Source organism: Protobothrops mucrosquamatus, unplaced genomic scaffold (assembly GCF_001527695.2).
Source record: "Protobothrops mucrosquamatus isolate PMUCROS unplaced genomic scaffold, P.Mucros_1.0 scaffold953, whole genome shotgun sequence".
In the NCBI taxonomy this organism is placed as follows: domain Eukaryota; kingdom Metazoa; phylum Chordata; class Lepidosauria; order Squamata; family Viperidae; genus Protobothrops; species Protobothrops mucrosquamatus.
Genome location: NW_015387198.1, coordinates 87,861 through 110,612, shown reverse-complemented (window position 1 = coordinate 110,612; position 22,752 = coordinate 87,861). Strand labels below are relative to the sequence as shown.

The 22,752-nt window shown below is 45.5% G+C and overlaps 1 protein-coding gene across 1 annotated transcript in view; it reads right to left on the bottom strand.

Annotated features, from left to right (window-relative positions):
* Nucleotides 1-22,752, bottom strand: part of ANK3 (ankyrin 3) — a gene marked incomplete at its 5' end in the record, with an annotated part of 147,572 nt that overhangs the window by 83,890 nt on the left and 40,930 nt on the right. Inside the window, 8 exon segments of the mRNA XM_029284794.1 lie at nt 4,998-5,060; nt 5,193-5,265; nt 7,806-7,901; nt 9,084-9,182; nt 9,308-9,406; nt 14,116-14,214; nt 15,938-16,135; nt 21,678-21,776. Coding sequence (XP_029140627.1) covers nt 4,998-5,060; nt 5,193-5,265; nt 7,806-7,901; nt 9,084-9,182; nt 9,308-9,406; nt 14,116-14,214; nt 15,938-16,135; nt 21,678-21,776 — 826 coding nt within the window.

The following is a 22,752-nucleotide window of genomic DNA, read 5'->3' as shown; positions in this document are numbered from 1 at the left end:
AAGTTAAGCTTCTCCTCCACTTAAATCAAAGGTAAGGGTGGCGGGATCCGCCTGAGGTTCCACCAGCAATGTCCAAAATCAGAGTTGCCCGCGTAGGTTTCCCAACCGGGCTGAATGAAGCCCCCTCCCCTCCTTTTCCTCCTTCCCCCTCCTCCACCGCTGCCGCTCTGTTGGATTTTAGGCTCGCCACCCTTGCAAAGAAGAGGGGTGTGCGCGCGCGTGTGTGCGTGTTGAACAACACGACCGGAGAGCCCCGCTTTTAACTCTTCAGGCCAAGGCTAAAAATACCCTCCCCCGCCAGCAACGAAGTCAAGAGATCAACTTTCTCCCCCCCCCCCGCTTCTCCGACAACTGCGCTCCGCTCCAAGATCCATTTTGAGAGCTCCGCGGCGGTCCCACTCCCCGGGCACCCGGGGCGGCGGGGAGAGGAGAAGCCACGAAGGGCCTTACTGCCTTGGAAAGCCATCTCCGCCCGCCTCGTCCTCAGCCTCCCGGTCTTCTCCGCCCGCGGCCGGGCCCGCGAGGTCCAAACGCTGCTGCTGCTGCTGCTCCGGTTGCTGCGGTTGATCCTCAGCCGCCAAAGCAGCATCGATTCCCGGGTCTCCTCGCTTCCCGGGCTGCGCCCGCACGTGCGCTGAGGGGGAGACCCGGGCGCCTTCCTCTTCCCAGCCTCCCCAAAAGCGAGTCCCCGCCGCTCTAAGCGGAGAGCAGCTGCGGGAGGGAAGGGGCCGCCGAGCCAGTCCGCCCGCCTCCTCTTCCTCCTCCTCCTCCTCCCGGCATTCTTCCGACCGGCCGGCGGAAAGGACCAGGCACCCCAGCCGGTGATTTGTCTTGGAAATGAGGGCACCGCTTGGAGCGTCGGGCGGCTTCGCCTCCCCTTCGCCTTGTAACTTGAAACGCGCGCCTGGGCTAAGCCTGCAGGCCTGGGACAGGCGGGAATCCAGCAAAAACGCGCATCAGCCCTCCAGAGCGGGGGTGGCTGGGTGGGAAGCGGCCTGGAGAGGTCTGCCCAGGTCGGAGGATTCCCAGATCCCTTTCTGATGGGAAGGGGGAAGGAAAAGGCTTCTGGGATCTGCTTTGTCTCCTGAAAGTCAGGGAAGGTCCGCCTCGCTGGCCAGGGAGTACACAACAGGCTTTGGGCTAATCATTAACGCCGTTGGCAATTTCCCCCTGGCAGGCAGCAGTGAAAAGGCAGAGGAGGGCACCAACTGAAAACTGTTGTCCAAAGGCGAGCAGGGAAGGTGTGGAGTAGCTCCGAGCTGGCTGGTGCACCTTTTTATTTTTATTTTTTTTTAAACTTTCAAGCCATTTCCCGTAATCGGTTCTGGCTCCAGGCCGCTTGTCCAGTGCTCTCAAAGTCCAGTTTTATAATTTAGGGTTGCCAGGTGTCCACTATTTGAGTGGACAGTCCACTTTTTTCACATTATGTTCACTATTTTTTTTTCCACAAAATAGTGGACATTTTTTTTTTTATTCAAAAGCTTTATGATGAAATGGTACGTAATCTAAAGCTGTACAGTCTACTTTTTTTACTACTTAAACACACACACCCCGCTTGTCCGCTATTTTTGGGAAGCAGACCTGGCAACCCTAGTTTTATTTCAAAGACCTTTCTTCCTTCCCCCCCCACCCCATGGCCGAATGAATTAAAAAAAAAAAGAAGGAATTGCCAGGACACCCTCTTTCTGGCTTCACACTTAGTCTTTCCTAAAAGTTTTTGAGATGCAAACAGGGGTGTCAGGGTTTTCTTGCAAAAGGGTTGATTTGGGTTGATTTGGTTTCTCTGTCAAACGCACACGGTGGTGGGTACGCCTTTCCCAGATTACGTTAAAAGGCCAGAAGTAGGATTTATCTTACCAAAACAAAAGGATAAAATAACTGCCTCTTCATATGTTTTCGGTCCTGCAAAAGCGGTGAAACCACTGAATATCTGTCCATCCCCTATGGAGCTACTGGGGGAAGCAGAGGTTGGCCCCCAAAACACCTACTTGAGCTTGACAGATATCAGAGAACCCAAGCAAGGTTGGAGCTGATTAGGAATTGGAGGAAGAGGTACTGGGAAGTTGAAGGCTTTTGACTAGATTGGGAAATTCTAAGAAAAGGACGGTATCAAACCAATTTTCTCTATCCTAACTGGATCCTTCAAGACTTCTAATGCTGCAGCTTTTGCCGCTGTAACCGGTTTATTTATTGAACTTATTCATCAGTATGAGAAAAAGTAGTGGGTGCTTAGTGGATTTAACAGAAAACTAGACTAAGGATAATATCGTGTCCATCTTTCAAGAATGGACATCTCCTCCCTTACTAAAAAAAAAAAACAACTTGGGTCTGAGTGCTTTGGCTCTCATATGGTGAGACCCATTGGGGTCTGCCTATGGGACTATTTTGCACTGCTGTCTCTTCTGTTCCAAGCACGGAGCAGCAATTCAAAGAAAAAGAAGGTAAGCTAGATTGAACTTTGTTCATGCTTAAATGGAAGCCAACCAGGAAATCCCAGGGCTACACTGTACATTCCAATGAGAAGGAAGGACTCACTGGAGAAGAGCCTAAATGCTGGGAAAGATTGAGGGCAACAGAAGAAGAAGGGGACGACAGAGAATGAGGTGGCTGGATGGAGTCACTGAAGCAGCAGGCGTGAGCTTAAATGGACTCCAGAAGATGGTAGAGGACAGGAAGGCCTGGAGGAACGTTGTCCATGGGGTCGCGATGGGTCGGACACGACTTCGCGACTAACAACAACAACAATACTGTACATTCGGCCACAGACCCTGAGAAATACTCTAGAAGACACCCATGGCCAATCCCAATTCTGTTATGAAAGCTCCCCAGATGTGTCCACTAGGTCACCATAAACTGCCCTTTACTTTTACCCCCTATTCAGCAGGCATTAAGGATGGACACTCCAAAATAACGTAGAAAGATCTGAACAAAAATGAAAACCTCCCTATTGTGGAAGTAACTGACACTGTTTTTCCTTATTGCCTGGCGGATTTATTGCCCTGCAAGAGATAGGCACCTTGCTCACCAACCTGTCTAGGTTCTCTATGATTCTAAGGCAAACATTGATAAAGACACAGTCGACTATTATTATGTATTATAGACGTGGCACCTAAGAAATGCTGCTTTGTTCTTCATATTCTCCAAGGATTTGGAACTCAGGGTTTTTTCTTCCTGTTGTTGGGAGGCTTTTAATACTTTTGTTTGCAAATATACAGGCTGAACAGGTTTTGCACCGTGCAGAAGCAAGTACCAAAGTTGGGCTGGCTTCCAAATAATATTACCTTGTCATTCCAAAACCCAAAATACATTTTTGTTATTCATCAAATATAAGCTTATCTCTTCACAACTCAGCTTTGCAAAACTCTCTGTCCTATCAATGTTGGCTCTTATCACCTTGCATTAATGGGCAACTCAAGACACCTTTCAACGTGGCAACCAAATAATCAATTAATAAATCACCTGCAATTGACAATGGACAGCTGTAGAGAAGATGTTTTTGTTCTTAATGAAATTTAACCAACATCAACTTAAGGCCTCAAAAGCAAAAACAACCGTGAAAGTCACTTTCTGTTTTAGGTTTTGTGTCTCAGCTCTTTTAAACTAATATCTCAGAATATGCAGTAAAGTTAAAAATAGCCCATATTTGTCCATCCATCCTCCCATCCATCCATCCATCTCCTTTCATGAACCCTAGCATGAAAGATTTGTGCTACTTCTCTAGAGAGACAGTCTGCTTAAAATATACATCCTTCATATTTATCAGTCTGATTAATACAATAATATAGAAATTTAATTTTACAAAAAAAAAAAGCAACAGCAGCTTAAGAGAACACCCCAAGAAAATTAATGGCAATTTGGGTTAAAAGAGTAAAGAAAGGGACCTGAACCAAATCAGAAGGTTATACCGAAAAACTGCAGTCGTTAAGGAAAGTCAGAGGTCATGAAGGCACTCTAGTAGCTAAGGAGAATTGACAAAGGTTAGTGAAAGAGGAGTTTGCTGCATATACACAAGTGTGTATGACTAGTGCTTTTCACCAAAGAAAACCTACAATGTCACTCCAGTTGTTTCAGGGTTTTAGCCACAAAGATAAAAACTGTCGATTGCTTGAAACAAATTGTTCCGCTCCATTGGCAGAGCGTGTCCGTTTGCGTGCAAAGTTTCAGTTGATACCTTAATAAGGAATTTCCCATAGTCAAAAGATGCACGGGATTCTTGGACAGTCCAAGATAATGTGAGAGAGTTGGACCAGGGTTAAAAATCTTGCCGAGTGAAGCACATTCCATCTAGGCTAAAGAAACTGCAGGTGTTGAAAAGTGGGAAGAAGTCACCTCTGCTGTTCGCGATTGACAGAACGAGAAATGCCACTGAATGCGGCTCTTCTCTTCATAACTACAGACAAACACGGCAAGTACTGTTGTTCTTGACGTGCTTCTCTAAAATATATTGTCGTTGCAAAACTGGAATCAGCCAGTCTGATGCAAACACTTCCCAGAACAGATCACTATTGCAAGACTCTTTGGAGATTGTGGAGAGGAGACAATTAGCACCTCAGTCTGAAGATGCACCCCCAAACACTCAGATACGGCCCAAACCTCTCGGTTTTCTGTTTATACAGGTACACTGATGCTGGTTGGGACTCCAGCTCTGAAATAAACCTGTGCAATGGAAGAAAAGAACAGGTCTGCTGGGGCCACCTCATCTATGGTGCTCCATTTCTTGGGCCCACAAATGCAGGACAATCATGCTAGATTCTTACATGCCCAGAAGAGTCTCTTTCTTGTAAAACTTTGCCCTCCAACAGGCAGAGGGAGGGGTGGGCTTAACAAAGGGCAAGACAGGTTCCGCTACCTGGTATATAGGAAAGAGAGAAAGCACTACTAGACGTACAAACCGTAGTGTATATGCAGCTTTGATAGGCGGCTTGTTAGGAGAAAAAGTGGAAACTCTGAAGGGCAGAGCCCACCGCAATTCAAGAGAGAAAAGGCGCCAGAAATACCTTCTTCGGCGTCTGACATATATTCACCGTCACTGAGAATTTCAGGGGCATTCGCTTTACATGCTGCACAATTCAAGTGAACAAAACGTTAGGCTCGTCTTACAAATCCAGGGAAACAATTTACCGTTGCAATTTTAACAGAAAAATCCCATGAAAAGGGGTCTTCTCAATCACGGGGGTCTTTCATGCACGTACCTTCATCATCAGACATGTCCAAAACTTCGTTCATGGTTTCCGGGACATTCATTTTATGTTTTTCTGTGACAGTCTGTTAAAAAGGAAGAAGCACCGTTTCGATTTAAAATGATCAGTAACGTTCTCTGGAAACTCTTGTAATAATAATCGACATGAAATAGTTTCCCCCCCTATTCCTTGCAGTATTTCATGTGCCTATTTTATCATTACAACAAATACTCAAAATGATACCGATGTGACTGTGTAGACCAGGGTTAGGCAACCTTGGCTCTTTTGTGACTCGTGGACTTCAATTCCCAGAATTCCTGAGCCGTCATGGCTCTGCTTGGAAACCTCTCCCTTTCCCCTCAGCATGGCTGGCTCAGGAATTCTGGGAGTTGAAGTCCAGGAGTCATAAAAGAACCAAGGTGGCCTACCCCTGGTGTAGACCAATCCTCTCCAGATGGGTCAGACTACAGTCCCCATCAACCCCCCCACTGTCTGAATACAATGCGATCTCTACTCCTACCTATTGGGGTATTTCTACATGGCTGCTTCCAGACAAGTCTACTGTAGCTACTTTCTGTTGCTTTCCTCAAAATGTTTTCTCTCCCTCCCCCCCCCCCATATACACACCATCTACTCCACAGCCCTGGGATTTCCTAATAAGCAAGGTCTGGGGCGGAGTGAAAAGACACACCCCCCCTCATTAGCCACAGAAGCACCCCAGGGATCTTGGGCCTGTTGGTTCCACCTAATCCAGGGGTAGGCAACCTTGGCTCTTTTATGACTCGTGGACTTCAACTCCCAGAATTCCTGAGCCAACATGCCTGGCTGAGGAGTTCTGGGTGTTGAAGTCCACGAGTCATAATAGGGCCAAAGTTGCCTACCCCTGACCTAATCCATGGGCTGATATGGGGGGGGGGATGCGAGGATTCTTATGTACTTCATTTTGAGCTTTCCCACCCCAAAAAATAGGGGGAGGGATATAAATCTAATAAACGATGAACGTTAAATTATTCGTTTCATGAGGGCTGAAACTAATTTGAGACAAAAGGAGGATATCGATCTGCCAATCAATTTGTTCAATATTTTTTTTCAAAAAAAAAAAATATTGAACAAATGTCATGCAGTGTTAGGAGAACACAACCTTCCCAATACGACTGGCTGCTCCTCGTTGTTTCAGCAGTTAATGTGTTCACTGCTCCCTTTCATCCGCTTCTCTTCATCCTTTTTACAGATGTTGCTGCTCTGCTTTCGGTTAATTCTTTTATTTTAAACCTGCCCTCTGTAAAATTATTTGCAAGCTGCAAGGAAACTCTATAAACCTAAAAATTATGAGGAACGTCTGAAACGGGTGAAAATAAAAGAGGAGGGAGCTGAGAGGGGTCTACAGTGAGCTTCCCTCCCGCTGAATTTTCATCTGCCTTCAGCACTTATTCTGCTAAGGCCCGAGCTCTCAGCTCAGATGGACGCTGTTCAGGCATGGGAACTTCTGCAGCCTGAAGTACACCAGCTAACCTCTTCTTATAACGAGAAAGGGAGGTCAGTCTCTTGAGTTGGACTGCAGGAAAGGTGGTGTAGAAAATTTCCCAGCCTCTCCAAAACTGCTCCCTTTGGATCTTTCCTGCTGCATTTTTAAGAAGAAAAAAAACCCCACCTGGAGAGGATTCTGTAATGGAAACCAGCTACCCTGAATCATTCTGAGGATCATCCCCCCAGCTCTGGTCTAAAAAGTGGATAGACTGCCTTGGCATGGAGTCAGATGCATTTCTAATAAAGGAGAATATTTGCAGTACAGGGTTGAAATGAGGGTCCTTGGTGCTCTATTGCAGATGCTCCATTACCCAAACTAGGAAACATCCTCAGGATAATGAAATCAAGATCACGTGAAGTGATCCCGTGAAGTGTTAATACCACTTTACAAGGCCTTGGTAAGGCCACACTTGGAATACGGCATCCAGTTTTGGTCACCACGATGTAAAAAGGATGTTGAGACTCTAGAAAGAGTACAGAGAAGAGCAACAAAGATGATTAGGGGGACTGGAGGCTAAAACATATGAGGAACGGTTGCTGGAATTGGGTATGTCTAGTTTAACGAAGAGAAGGACGAAGGGGGACATGATAGCAGTGTTCCAGTATCTCAGGGGCTGCCCCAAAGAAGAGGGAGTCAAGCTATTCTCCAAAGCTCCTGAAGGCAGGACAAGAAGCTACGGATGGAAACTCATCAAAGAGAGAAGCAACCTAGAACTAAGGAGAAACTTCCTGACAGTTAGAACAATTAACCAGTGGAACAACCTGCCTCCAGAAGCGGTGAATGCTCCAACACTGGAAGTTTTTAAGAAGAGACTGGACAGCCATTGGTCCGAAATGGTATAGGGTTTCCTGCCTGAGCAGGGGATTGGACTAGATGACCTCCAAGGTCCCTTCCAACTTTATTATTATTATTATTATTATTATTATTATTATTATTATTATTATTATTATTATTATTATTATTATTATTATTATTATATGTCTGCAAGAAAGCAACCAAGCTCAGAGAGCACCAAGGACCCCTCAGATGCTTTTCTGTTATGTTTTGTTTCTTTGGAATGACACAGCAGCTTCCAATGGACAGGGAGCCATACTTACAATTGTCGTCATTGTCTCTTCCGTCACTATTTTCAGCGTGTCGACAACAGAAATGTATCCCAGTCGTTTGGCAATGGCCAGGGCAGTGTTCCCATTCTAGAGAAGGAAAAGCTTCCTAAGAAGAGGGACTCCAGCAAATACTCCACTGGAGAGGCAGCTGGAAATCCAGCCTGCTTCCCCTTCAGGAACTTTTAGCTGACATCTACTAGGAGGGGTTAGTCTGAGGCTGTTTCCATGGGAAGCAAATGGAAAAGTAAAGTCTGGCTTGGACAACCAACCACTGCAGAGCAAACAGAGACAGTTGGGGTTATCGACACTCCATCTGTGACCAAGCTTATGAATTCTCAGAAAAAGGGATACTTGAAATGCACCGGGCAGAACGGAGAGGTGAGGAAAACACCAGGTTTTTAGGGCTGCCCTTCAAGCCTGGCTGAAAATCCAGACAGGAAAAACATCTCAAAGGTCCTGAGACGGGGATGACCGCCCTTGAGCTTCTCTGTGAAAGCCACCCACAGACAGAAGTCGGGGATGGTCCAAGGGCAATCTGCTTCTTGAGAACAAGGAGACCCTAGAACAGTGATGGCGAACCTTTTAGAGACCGAGTGCCCAAACCGCAACCCAAAACCCACTTATTTATTGCAAAGTGCCAGGGCCGCATCAGCATTGTGGTGCCTTCAGGGGGGGGCAGGGAGGCGCCTCTGAGTGCCGCCTCTGGCATGCAAAACCCCGGGGGCGCAAAAATGGACCACCATGCTGCAAGACGCAAAAACGGCTACCGCTGCGCCACAGGGTGCAGATAAAAGGTGCTGCACCACACAAGAAGGGGGCAGGGCTAGTGAGTATCACACAGGCACTAACCCTGCCCCATTTGCAGTACGTGCGTGCTCGTGGCCCCATGTGCGCATGGACACATGTAAAATGCTAGTCGGCTGCTTTGCCTCTTTTGTACTGGGTGGGGCTCCTGCTCCAGGCGGTGGTGGCGGCCTGATGGACCTGCTGCTGGTGGCGGTGGTGCGCGTGCCAACAGAGAGGGCTCTGAGTGCCACCTCTGGCACGCGTGCCATAAGTTCGCCACCACTGCCCTAGTACAAGTCTGCCATGAAGAACCCAGGCGACATGCAGGCTTATATAGGGAGACTTGAGCTGCATCCTTCCCTTTTGAAAACTCCAGAATTATGAACAGAAACAGAAGAGCAGCCATTAACCAGCCAAAGAGGAAGCCTGCCAAAAGTGGGACCCAAGATCTCTTTCCCCCCTCCCACACACACAATTTCTTACCACAGTGAGCTCATTGGGGGATGCACCGTTCTGCAGCAGGACGTTGATGATGTGGGTGTGTCCTTGTTGAGCTGCCTGGTGCAGGGGGGTGTAGCCATTCTAAGGAGAAGAAGAGTGAAAGGGGGCTGTTGCAAGAGACCCTCCAGGGACCCCCTCCCCATCCACACAGAGGAAGGGGAGACAACAGATGGGAAGGGGGGGTGGGGATCGGAGAAAAATCTTACCCTGGTTTTGGCGTTCACTTTTGCAAATTGCTGCAGAAGGAAATTGACTATCTTTATGTTTCCGTAGTGGCACCCAACGTGTAATGGAGTGTAGCCCATCTGAAATTAAATCCAGACAAAGGAAAGTGCAAAAAGAATGGCAGGATGATAAGTACGGCGCTATTAATAATAACGTAATGCATTTAAGCTCCAAGTCTTCTCCTCCACCCCACACCAAGGTGTAAAGTAGCTCCAGTTGTGTTTTTTAAAAAGGTTTTCAGAGAACGCATTGGCCCCAAAAGCAGATGGACCCAGTTTACGGAATCCCTATCATTATTGCAATGGGGCAGCAAAGAAAGGCAGCGGCCATATTTAATGAATACCCCAATGTCTGATTTTGTGGTGCTAGCTGGGAAGTTTGTAGGTTGGGAATGCTTCCTCGACCAGGTGGACCGCTGGACTTTGAGCCACGAGATCTGGATTCAAGTTCCCTTGCAAGTAGGAAGCTGAGCTAGAAGTCTCTATCACAACTATCCTATCTCATGGGGCAGTGATGGCGAACCTTTTAGAGACCGAGTGCCCAAACTGCAACCCAAAACCCACTTATTTATCGCCGGGTGCCGGGTGGGCGTGGCCCACTGGGTGGCCGTGGCCATGGTGGTCATGGCAGGCTGGGTGGGTGTGGCCAAGGTGGGCACGATCACCTCAATGTTGCTCATGGGGAGGGACGCCTGTGGGGGCTGGGCAGGGTTGGGGGAGATCCAGGGGGTCTCTGGCAGGTGGGGCGGTGGGTAGGAGGCTCGTCCTGCGGGGTGAGGCGAGGCAGGGCGGGGATGCTATTGTCACAGGGCAAGGTGAGGCAGGGGCCGGGGCAGCTGCTGCCTGACACTATCAGCCCCTACACACAGAGGTCAGTGCGCGTATGGGTGCTGGGATGCATCCGGCCACGTGGGACCTCGGCGAGTTAGCGGGTGGCTGGTTGAAGAGGGACGGTTGCCGTCTCCGGGGCACGGCATGCGTGCCCACAGAGAGGGCTCTGAGTGCCGCCTCTGGCATGCGTGCCATAGGTTCTCCACCACTCTCATGGGGTTATCACAAAGACTCACAAAATGAGAGGAGCCCGGCTGGACACATGGCAAGGGTGCTCACTTTTTGTGTGGCTCCTGTCGCAATGAACATATCTACTGACACTGTAGGGCTGAGGAAGCCCCAAGGATTGCATCACAATAAAAAATAGGGGGGGGGGAATCTCAGAGAGAGAAAAATCTGCTTGATCAAGAATGCTGATGACAAGAAGGAGCCCGGTGGTGTTTTCAGACATTTCAGGATCACCACAATTACCCTTAAAAGTCACGAGCAATTTAAGCCTTATCGTTTCCATCAAGATAATGTTATTTCTCCTTTCGAGACAGGTGCTTATTTAGCAGAACTGAGCTGGGAATGCATGACAGGGACAGTTCACAAAAGAGTCAAGGTAATGTGATCTTTTCTGATGTACAACTGCATAGCAAATAAAAGCTCTCCGGGGGCCCTGGTTGCACACATTCTCACACCTCCTCCTTGAGACACAAGTGCTTACTTATTAGACACATGTTAGTATGGAGCTGTTTACTCACTTGACAACAGACATATGCACTTATATTCACATTTTCAGGGTGGCATCTACTGTTTGTTTTTAAAGCACAGGGATATTCCTATGACACAAACCAACAGGATCTACTGAGATCCTGCCAGCTAGCAGATTTTGCTTGATAGAGCCAAGCAAGGATGAGAAACCAAGCGACCCAGCATCTCTGGATGGAGATCAGATAGTCTACAGAGAACTTAGCAGGAGGCCAACAAGCATTTGCTTTTATGTACTAAGTCCTGTTGCCATCATCATCCCAGCTCTTGGAACATGGTCTTGGTTTGAGAATCAGCCCAGAATTTATTTGAGGTATTGCAACACCATCCGGAAGATTTAAGCAAAATGTGGCCCACAGTCCTTCAGGAAGATTGGATCCTGTTGTATCTTATCTTGTTTAATAACAAATAGCCTTTTACATTGCACTGAAAATGTGGGGAACATTAGAAGCGCATAAAACAGAACTAACTGCCCTGTCCAGATATTATTTCAGCTTAATTCAGCCAAAAGGTGAATATTTAGGCCGTTAACTTAGCCCAGGGGCAGGCAGCCTTGGCTCTTTTATGACTCGTGGACTTCAACTCCCAGAATTCCTGAGCCAGCGTGGCTCAGGTTGGAAACCTCTCCCTTTCCCCTCAGCATGGCTGGCTCAGGAATTCTGGGAGTTGAAGTCCACGAGTCATAAAAGAGCCAAGGTTGACTACCCCTGACTTAGCCCCTCTACTCTTTCCTTTACAGCAGGGGTAGTCAACCTTGGCTCTTTTATGACTCGTGGACTTCAATTCCCAGAATTCCTGAGCCAGCTTAGCTGGCTCAGGAATTCTGGGAGTTGAAGTCCACGAGTCATACAAGAGCCAAGGTTGACTACCCCTGCTTTACAGGATTGATTGATGGAGCATATAAGACCCAACAGAAACCACAAAATGAATTAATCTTCCATTCCTTATCATTTCCTTTCTTTCCTCTACACGAGGAAACATAATAAATGAAATTACACTTGACTTGGTTATTGAGTTCGCCAGTTGGTGGGTTCAAAACGCAATGAATTGCGAGCTAACCAAACAGGTTGAATTTACCTCACAAGAACCCAGTCAAGTCTAATGCTAAACAAATTGAACATGTCCCTGCAAATAAAGCCACTAGTAAATACGATGTGCAAACACAGCCCTTGCGCACAGTTCTGTTTAACTGTACATCATTTTTGGCAGAGGAAATTTAATTTCCAGATTGTTCAGGGGAAGGCAAAGCATATGTGGTGCCATCTTGTGATACAATTACATGTAACAGCTACACGAATGGCTTCTTACAGGGGAACCCCAGGTATGGAGAGCCAATTCTGAGCACACCTTTTCATTCTGATCTGGCCTGAATCAAAGTCCTGCTTCTTGTATGTAGGGGACTCTCGGCAAACCTTGATTGTCATTCTCTGTGCCAGGTAAATCATTCAAAAGAATGCAATGAAAACAGCCCTAAATGTTGCAGCAATGTCCCCATTTTTGAGATGGCATTTCAGACCCAAACAGTTTTGAGATATGCTACTACTTCGTGCCCTTTCCTTTAGGACTATTTTGCTTTACAGTTAGCACTAAGTAAGCTAACAGGGTCCCATCTAGGCTTCTAATTAAATTGCCGGTGCAATTTAATGGGTGTGTGTGTGTGTCAGGAAATGCTTTTAAAAAATGATTGACTGGAGACACTGAATGTGCTGGAAAGAGGCAGTAGAACAGGGAACTGAAAGTGCCACCACCACCACCTCCTCAAGAAGGTAGGCTGACTTGGAACAGATCCAGTTCCCAGCTGCTTTCCTAATTTATTTGTGCCTAAATGTGATGTGTTTAAGTGTGAGATTTCTCCTCTGTCTGCCTGTTTTTCCCTCCATGGATTTTGCTGCCGCAGGGCTGCCGTACCAGCACGCCACCTTTTATGGCAGGGTAATCAGCTTCCTGACCTTTGATAAGAGGACAAGGGCAGGTAATTATTACTGCAGCAGGCTTTTTTCCACTTCCAAAATAAAGAGCCCGGAAACCCTTTCATCAGAATAGCTGGCTGGGCTGTCTGTTATTATGTCCGCAACAGATCCTCGGTCCTTCTCTGAGCAGGAAGGCAGTGAGACCACACAGCTTGCCTTCATCCAGCTATGCAGTTGGGCCTCCTGTCCAGAAGGACTCTGGTTTTTAGGTTTTTGGTTGTGGTTGTTATTGTTTTTTTAAGGATAGAGAGAAATGAAGGCAAGCATCTTCCTTCACCTGATCAAAAGGAAAAAAAATTATCTACTCTAAAACAAGATCCACGCCTCCCAATTTGAGAAGTTCCCCCAGCCTGCCTTCTGCATCCACATTTTTGGGCCAGGAGTCAACAAGCTTCTTGAAGAAAAACAAGCAAAAAAAATCTGTTGCTGCCTCTTTCAACTCCTTCAACCTGCCGAAGATTTAGGGCTGCACCTCCCATAGGCCTCAGCCAGCCAGGGGAACGACTGTTATGATAATGGAAGTTGTAGTCTGAATCTCCTGTGACTGATTTGTTTTTTTGAAGCAACCTAGAACTAAGGAGCAACTTCCTGACAGTTAGAACAATTAACCAGTGGAACAACCTGCCTCCAGAAGCGGTGAATGCTCCAACAGTGGAAGTTTTTAAGAAGAGACTGGACAGCCATTTGTCTGAAATGGTGTAGGGTTCCTGCCTGAGCAGGGGGTTGGACTAGATTGACCTCCAAGGTCCCTTCCAACTTTATTATTATTATTATTATTATTATTATTATTATTATTATTATTATTATTATTATTATTATTATTATTATTATTATTAATGTCACATGCCTCACAGCTAAACAGGTCAATCAATTCCAAAGCAGAAGAGTGAGTCTAGGGTTGAGGGAGGCAGAGTGTGGAAATGAGGCATTGTGGTAGAAATGAGAAGGACCATCCATCCACAATCTGATGAGATCAGACACACAAAAGAAAGGCCCAGAAAGGAGTCCATAGGCAGCTGGCCAGGCACCAGAGGAGATCTGATCAGCTGCATCCAGGATCCCACCCATCTTCTATGGTGTAACATTTATTTATTCGTACCTTTATTGAACAAAGGTGCTTTGGCACAAGAAATAATTCCCAAGTCAGAAAGAGCGGGGGGGGGGGGCAGCTGGTTTTACCCATGTTAATTTGCCTCTTCCGGGGTGGTTTAAATACGATCTTTCCACAAATCCTACCTTAGTGGGTGCATCCACCACAGCTCCTTGGTTGACCAGCACCTCTGCAACGTTGATTCTGTCCTCTTGGGCTGCCAAGTGCAATGGAGTCAGGCCACTCTGCAAATCACACACGGCAAATCAGGTTTTGGGCAGGAGGATCTGATCAGAAGCATCAGGGCCTGAGTTGAATGCCCAGCGAGGCCGGGCCTCTCCTCCTGAGCTTAACAAGAGGTCAGCAGAAAATGCCCACAGGGTGCTCAATACACATTTCAACCACGTTACGTCCAATTACACAACTAAAGACTGAAAAAGGAATAGATAGTGCAGGAACAAGTCAGTTGCCATGCTTTATAAAGCGAGTACTATTGTTTGTGTTGGGGTAAAATATAGTGTAAGATACTGTCTTGCTGGTGTAGCACAACTACTCCAGGGGCCCTTTCCCCAAGGCTTACCCATCCTGAACATTAATTTGGCATGTAGAAAACTAATCAAAAAGATGCTATGAGGTTCCTTTTCAATGCCGCATTTTCCTACAACGGAAAAAGACCATTCGTAAGATCTCAAAGGTGCGCAAAGAAACAACTGCACTTTTTAAGAATGATACCACAGGCCCATTGAACGCCTGGCCCGAGCAATGTTTTATCAACCACAATCCAGTTTTGTTCCATCGTACTTGGTCTTCTGCAAGTCTCGGAGCAGAAGAAACGTTCCTGCTATCAGATCGGGTGGCCCACATGATTTGGCTACGGGGCTTCTTTTGGCTGTGTTTTTTTTGGGGGGGGGGCAACTGTGTGATGTCCAAGGCAACAGGCCGCAATTTTCTCACTTCATCTCATGCACGTTTTGTATTAATTCAGTGAAGATTAACTGGTTAGTTTGCATTTAGTCAACTCCGTGTGATGATGGTCTGTGGTTCTACAGTGAACTTGCAATAGATGTAATAGAACTACTGGAGTTTACAATATCCCTGTAATTCAGTCCTATGATTCAGAAGCAGGACATAAAAATACAGAGAGGTGTAAGAGAATCTATCTATCTATCTATCTATCTATCTATCTATCTATCTATCTATCTATCTATCTATCCATCCATCCATCCATCCATCCATCCATCCATCCATCCATCCATCCATCTATCATCTGTCTGTCTGTCTGTCTGTCTGTCTGTCTACCTACCTACCTACCTAACCTATCTGCCTGTCTGTCTGTCTACCCTATCTACCCTACCTATCTACCCTCTCTCTCCCCCCCCTCTCCCTTATCTTATCTTATCTTATCTTATCTTATCTTATCTTATCTTATCATCTTATCTATCTATCTATCTATCTATCTATTTATCTATCTATCTATATATCTATATCTGTATATCTATCTATCTATCTATCTATGACTGATAGCACTTATCTATCTATCTATCTATCTATCTATCTATCTATCTATCTATCTATCTATCTATCTATCTATCTATCTATCTATCTATCATCTACCAGGAGAGAGAGAAAGAACTAAGAGAATCTGATAGCAGCTTATTAAACTTTTTTATATCCCTTGCAAAGTTCAACATTCAGGATTCACGTGACTCTCCTATGCCAGGCAGGGCTATATTTGTCCCGGATCACAGTTTTCACGATCCTCTCCCACCAGCATTCACACCATTAAATCTGGCTTGCAAGCTATTCCACATCCTCGTATAGGGCAGAGATTGAATGTCATGCAAAACTCATGGTCACGGAACAAGATTCCCCGTGGACTATGGAGTTACTATGGACAACGGGCAGCAGCACAATACCGCCCAGCCAGGGCACTGGAGAGTACGGAATCTCTCCACACAGCCCACATACCTTGTTGCTGAGATTCACGTTGGCGTTTCTGGTGAGGAGCAAGGAGACCATGTCCATGTGACCCTCTTGGGAAGCCAGATGCACAGGAGCAATGCCTTGTCTGGTCACGGCATTCGCATCAGCGCCGTATTCCAGCAACGTGGTTGCTATGTCCATCTGGTTCTTCTTGGCAGCGATGTGCAGCGGAGTGTAACCATTCTGTCAAGGCAAATATCTTTGGTTATGGGCTCTTTCATTAAAAAGGAGTGGAGCTATTATAACTGGCGTTTGCCGGTGAGGATTTCTAAACCTTTAACTACATACTTTCTCTTGTATGGGACAAAAAAGATTTTTTTTTCCTTTTTCAAGGAAATTACGCAATCTCCACCTCCCTCTCCACCCCCTATAAGTAATATTTTTTTTCTGGCCCTTTCTTGGTGATTCCCAAGACAATCACGTTGCCTGGAAATGCCTTTGTCGATTTTCCTTATACTTTCAGCTAAGAAAAATCACTAAGGAAAGAAGAATCAGTTTTAATTAAGAAATATTCTTCTTTTTTAAAAAAAAAATTTAATAAACTTTTATTGAGTAAACATTTAAAAACAGGTTGAACACAATGTGGCTTTTCTGGCTGTTATTTTGCCATACATACTATATACCATATACCATATACCCTATATCTCCCTATTCACTGATCTTTTATACCATTTACATATTGCATTTTATACTATTTACATGTTTATATATTTACATACATATTTACGTCTATTTACAACATAACTTCCATTTCCATTCTTATTTCATATTCTTTCTGATCCCTATCTTATGCTCACTTTGAGGTTGAAAATCTACACTTTCTCTCTTCTAGATGAGCGTTCTCTGTTCTGACTTTTTCTCCTCGAGTCTAACCAATAGTACATCTTATCCCAAACTTCATAATACTCTGTTTCGTCCTTGTCTTTAATTTCTAATGTTAGTCTATCCATCTCTGCACATATCAAAAAATTTATTTAATTAGTTCACTCTCCACCGGGGAATTTCCGTTTTTCCAGTTCTGGGCATAGACCAGTGATGGCAAACCTTTTAGAGACCGAGTGCCCAAATTGCAACCCAAAACCCACTTATGCATCGTCGGGTGCCGGGAGGGTGTGGCCCACTGGGTGGGAGTGGCTGTGGTGGTAATGGCAGACTGGGTGGGACTAAAAAGTTCAATCAATCAATTCTAACTTTGCAAGATCTTTCCCCCCCCCCCGCAAGAAGTTGAAATTGATTGATTGAACCTTTTTTTTTTTTTTGTACACGGCGGCGGAGGCCTAAAGCGAAAAGGTTTTATAAAACCCAGCTGAAGGCCTAGGACTGGGCACGCGACGGTGCGCGTGCCCACAGAGAGGGCTCTGAGTGCCGCCTCTGGCACCCGTGCCATAGGTTCGCCACCACTGGCATAGACCAACCTGGCTGCTGTTATAATATGCAACACTAGATATGTCTCTCCTTTGTTAAACTTCCCATCTATCCTTTCCAGTACAAACATTCTTGTGGTGCCCAACCTCATTCTCCCTTTCCTCCTCTTGTAAAAAACATAATCTGAAGATTGGAAGCAATTCCATTAATATATTGAAACTGGCAAGGGTGTCTGTAGGAGCTCGGATGGGGACTGGGAGATGAAGAGAACCTTCTGAGATGTTAGAACATGTTGAAGCAGAACCCTGGATAGGGTGAGGGTGATGTCACAGGGCATCTTCCAGTGACACAATGGAGGCATTCTCTTCCCCCTCTTCCATCAAGGGAAGTCGTGAAACTAAGGTAGATGTTGCCTGGATTCTACCCTGGAGATCACAATCTGTCCAAAGACAGACAGATGTGGCCATTTCCTCACCTCTGCTGAACTAAGAGTTTGGGAAAAGCTTAACTGCTCTCTGGAAAGGAGGATTTGCAAAAGGGAGATATGACTAGGGAGGTGGTCTGAAAAGGGGGGAAAAAGAGAAATATTGGAGGAGGGACATAAAACTTTTAAAAAAATACAAAAAAGAAGATTTTTAATAAGTGCAACATTAGGAAAGCGGAAATATGCCCCTCCTCCCACTTTACCCCCCCTCTGGGTCTCCTCATCTCAGGAGAGGATAGAACAATTATCAAGCAAAAGTCCACAATTTCATTTTTAGATTGTTTGGGTAGCTGCGTTAAAAATAAAAACATAAGTCAGTCAGTAAGTCATAGCCTGTCTCTTAACTGTGGAGATGCATAAGCTCGCTAGAAAACAGAATAACAACTCAACTACAACCTTCTCTGTTCACAGACTCTGGATGACTTTCTGATTCTAGGACCCGGTTGTAGAAGAAAAGACAGATTAAGAAGCTGGGATGCTGGCACTGCACCGTCTAGGCACGAATAACTGAGAAAATTCTCCAGGAAAGTTACAAATGGCATTTTAAAGCCAGCAGATATTCTTGCATCCTATTTGCTCCTGGGGAGGAAAGCTATGGCAAATCTAGACAGCATACTAAAAAGCAGAGACATCACCCTGCCAACAAAAGTACGTATAGTCAAGGCCATGGTTTTCCCAGTTGCAATGTATGGCTGTGAAAGTTGGACCATAAGAAAGGCTGAGCGCCAAAGAACTGAGGCCTTTGAACTATGGTGCTGGAGAAGACTCCTGCGAGTCCCCTGGACTGCAAGGCGATCAAACCGGTCAGTCCTAGAGGAGATCAACCCCGACTGCTCTTTAGAAGGCCAGATCCTGAAGTTGAAACTCAAGGACTTTGGTCACCTAATGAGAAGGAAGGACTCCCTGGAGAAGAGCCTAATGCTGGGAAAGATTGAGGGCAATAGAAGAAGGGGACGACAGAGAAGGAGGTGGCTGGATGGAGTCACTGAAGCAGTAGGCGTGAGCTTAAAGGGACTCCAGAAGATGGTAGAGGACAGGAAGGCCTGGAGGAACGTTGTCCATGGGATTGCAATGGGTCGGACACGACTTCGCAACAACAACATTTGCAGAACCTGATTTTGGCATAAAGCTGTGGCTGTTAGTTATACAGACTGGTGCGTATTTAGAGTTGAGCTGCATTTTTTCAATATTGTTTTCGTAGAGCAAAAAGAAAATGTTTGACAGGGGGGAATGACAGACCTCCCACCCTCCAGCCGATGAAGACAACTGGAGCAGGAGAAATCCTTCCTTTCCAGAGAAAATATTGAAGAAAACCCTTCAGCCAATGTGGACATCTGCTCGGTTCTTAGCTGACTAGTGAACAGCTCTTGGAAGGCCCTTCCGTGACCGAAGCTGATCTCAGCTCAGTTTTGTGACTTTCAGGAGGCCTTTGACAAAAATGGCCCATAGGCAGCTGCTCAGGCATTGGATCAAAGGTGAAGGAATCCAGGGAGCCAACCCATAATTTCTGGTTTTCTCTCAAGTCTGTCATTTTGTCATTTGGGCTATAGTGCAGCTGTTGGCTCAGGGGAAGAAAAGAGAAGTGCTTGCTCTATGAAAAGATATTTTTTCTGCGTCAAGCTAAGGCGACATCCTGACTCCGTGAAAATGTGTTATTTCTTGTTATTGCACCCAGTGATAAGGCTTTGGAACTCAGACCTACTTCAGAAAAGGACCAGACATCTAATTGTTTCACCATTCAGATGGAAGCAATCCCAAGGAAGCCCCTTTGTGCCAGTTTTTTTATTCTCTGAACAAACCCTTAAAACAGGCTTTTGCAACGAGAAAGCCCATTGGTCCAAAACGAGGACATGATGACACTAACAACCCTAACCCCGGTGGACCAAGGAATGGCTGCTTTGTCTTACAGCTTTAGGACAATATTTATAAAATAACTTATGTTTCTCGAGGCAGTTTGGAACCAGAGAGAAAGAGAGAAGCCTGTGGGTTGTAGATTACTTGACAAAGATATCCACACATTTGCTTTGGGCGTAAACCCCTGAGCGGTGTGCTATAGGTCCTCCCTTGATTTGCAGGCCTCAAGATTGATTGTTAGGTTTCCTCCCGCCCCATCTTATCACAGCTCACCTTAACTCACAACTGGTATGTGACATTTTCCCACTAGGGTCATTTGGATTTGAGTCAGCAAGCTGTAGCCTACGAGTTTTTGAGTCCGGCACATCTTGGAAATGGCCACGTCCCCCAAAACATCACTCCATTGGGCAATCAGGGGACTTCTGCCCCCCATCTTCCCTTTTAAGTGGGCCACAGCAGAGCAGTCCCCAGAGGAGGAGAGAAGAACAATTCATCCACCATCTCTCAAACTCCGCTCCATAAATTCAGTTCTATTAAGACTGAAGGGTCTTTCTGACGTGTTTCTTTTTCTGTCTCAACAGCCTAAGTGAGCCCACCACAGGAATTTTACCAGGGATTTAAAGAACACAACATTTTGTATTAATGGTTTCATTTATTCCAAGAGTCTTGCTGGATCGGATTAAGATCAAAATTCTACGTCCGCTTCTCCAGGAGCGAACGTTAGCGACCCTCTCTGAGAAAGCACGTACAGGACTGCACTGAAATACAGAGCATCAGAGGTTGGGTTCGAATCCACGTTCTGGAATTCGGATTGTTATCTCATGGGCAGAAATCAATTTCCACGTTTGCCAAGTTTCCACCGTATGCAAACAAGTTGCCGGCATTTTCCACTTCAACCTTTCCAATCTCTAATCAATCTACACACAGGTTGCCACACAGATACTGATGAAAGTGATAAACAACCATGCAAGGGTCTTACCTGACTTTTTCTGCTTAACTCTTTCCTTTCCTTTGACATCAAGAAACAATCGAAAAAAAGGAGCCCATTCAAATTACACATTTGCCCTCGTGGAGGAAGAAACGAAAGCAGGGTAGCCCTGAAGCTCAAGAATCAATGCTACTATTCACACAACACATTTAATCAGATGAGATCTAGCCAAAGGACTCCTTGCCCATATCTTTACTTGGTCTGATTTCAACTTTTCTGGGTTAGTGCGTTATACAAATCCAGCATGCCAATGGAACTCAGAAAATCGATAAATAAGCTAACACATTAAGCGTGTTGTGTGAATGTTGCCAAAGTATTTTAGAAACGGATATCTCCCTTGATGCTGTGTGAAAAAACCTGAAGGAACTCTGACACTTCCTATTCTTCACCTTCATGGAGACTCTCTGTAATACTGACACAGGAAATCTGGATACACTACTATTTACACGGAATCCTACATTATCTAGGTCGGGGTAGGCAACCTTGGCTCTTTTATGACTCGTGGACTTCAACTCCCAGAATTCCTGAGCCAGCCATGCTGAGGGGAAAGGGAGAGTTTCCAAGCTGAGCTATGCTGGCTCAGGAATTCTTGGAGTTGAAGTCCACGAGTCATAAAAGAGCCAAGGTTGCCTACCCTTGGTCTAGTGCAGAGGTAGGCAACCTTGGCTGTTTTATGACTTGTGGACTTCAACTCCCAGAATTCCTGAGCCAGCCATGCTGAGGGGAAAGGGAGAGTTTCCAAGCTGAGCCATGTTGGCTCAGGAATTCTGACCATCTAACCTAAGGGTGCCCAACCTTGGCACCTATAAGACCCGTGGACTTCAACTCCCAGAATTCCCCAGCCAGTCCTTCTGAATTCTGAGAGTTGAGGCCCACAAGTCTTAAAGTTGCGAAGGTTGGATATCCCTGATCTAATCCATCTCCTGCTTCGGATCATCCTATGGTGTCGTTAGAGGAGGCCCAGCAGGGCCTCCAAAGGAAGGGAAAGATAGAAGGTGTGGCTGCACAATCACCCCACTCAATGGCATCGGTACCTTGGCAGAGGCGTGAGGAGAGGCTCCTTGGTCCAAAAGGAGAAGTGCCACTTTCTGATTATCGTAATGTGCCGCAACATGCAATGGAGTTAAACCACTCTAAAAACACATGCAGAACAAACAGGCATGGTTAGAAACCCACTTTACAGAAACACTTGAAGAATTAGGTTCAACTAGGTTGGATGAGGTTTATGGTGGTATTAACTGAGATTTTTGAAATGATCATCAACAACAACACAAGATGCAACACAACACACTGATTTGGACGGGAATGCTCTTCACGCTTTTGAAGACGTCAATTTTGCCGACCTGAATAACTATCCTCCCTGATCTCTTACAGACTATGGATCAGAAATATTGATTCCTACTTTATTTACATGATTCTTAAGAGTTACGTTGTTGTTGTTGTTGTTTTCAGCCCTTTAACAGGGAATGTCTCTTTACCGAAATCTCTTGATAGACACATTCAAACCAGCCTATCAAGATTAAAGTCTATTCCGGTCTCAATCACGTCTTCCATCATCTAATTAAAATGACTCTCGTGTGCATATGCAGCCATGAAAACTAAAGTTGGTAAATTTTGCCCAAGATAGATCATTCATATTTCATGTGAACATTATGAGTGGTCCTCATGTGCAAAATAACACCATCAAAGATGTGTCTTTTAGTAGAAAGCATGTTGTGCTCAGCTAGAGTGGAGATGAGCCCACCATTGGTAGACTTGAAATGACATGTTAGGGGATAGATTGTCCTGGGGAAAAAAAATCCATCTCTGTGGTCACTACTGTACATGCAGTAATATGTAACAATAAAACAATTTGATGGCACATACAGTAGTGGCCAAACTTGTGGAAACCTTTTGGGAAAAGTGTACAGTAGAAATGCTACCTCTGGTTAAGTTTCCACCAAGTTTTCTTCTCATTTCTTTATAACTGGTAGCCTTGTTCACTTAATAAGACTATTTTACATCGCTTTCTGGGCGACCAGTCAACTCTTTGCACCATGACTTTAATTTTATTACGTTTTACAAGCTCACTAAAGGAAAGAACACAAAAAAACCCAATCAACTTGACAG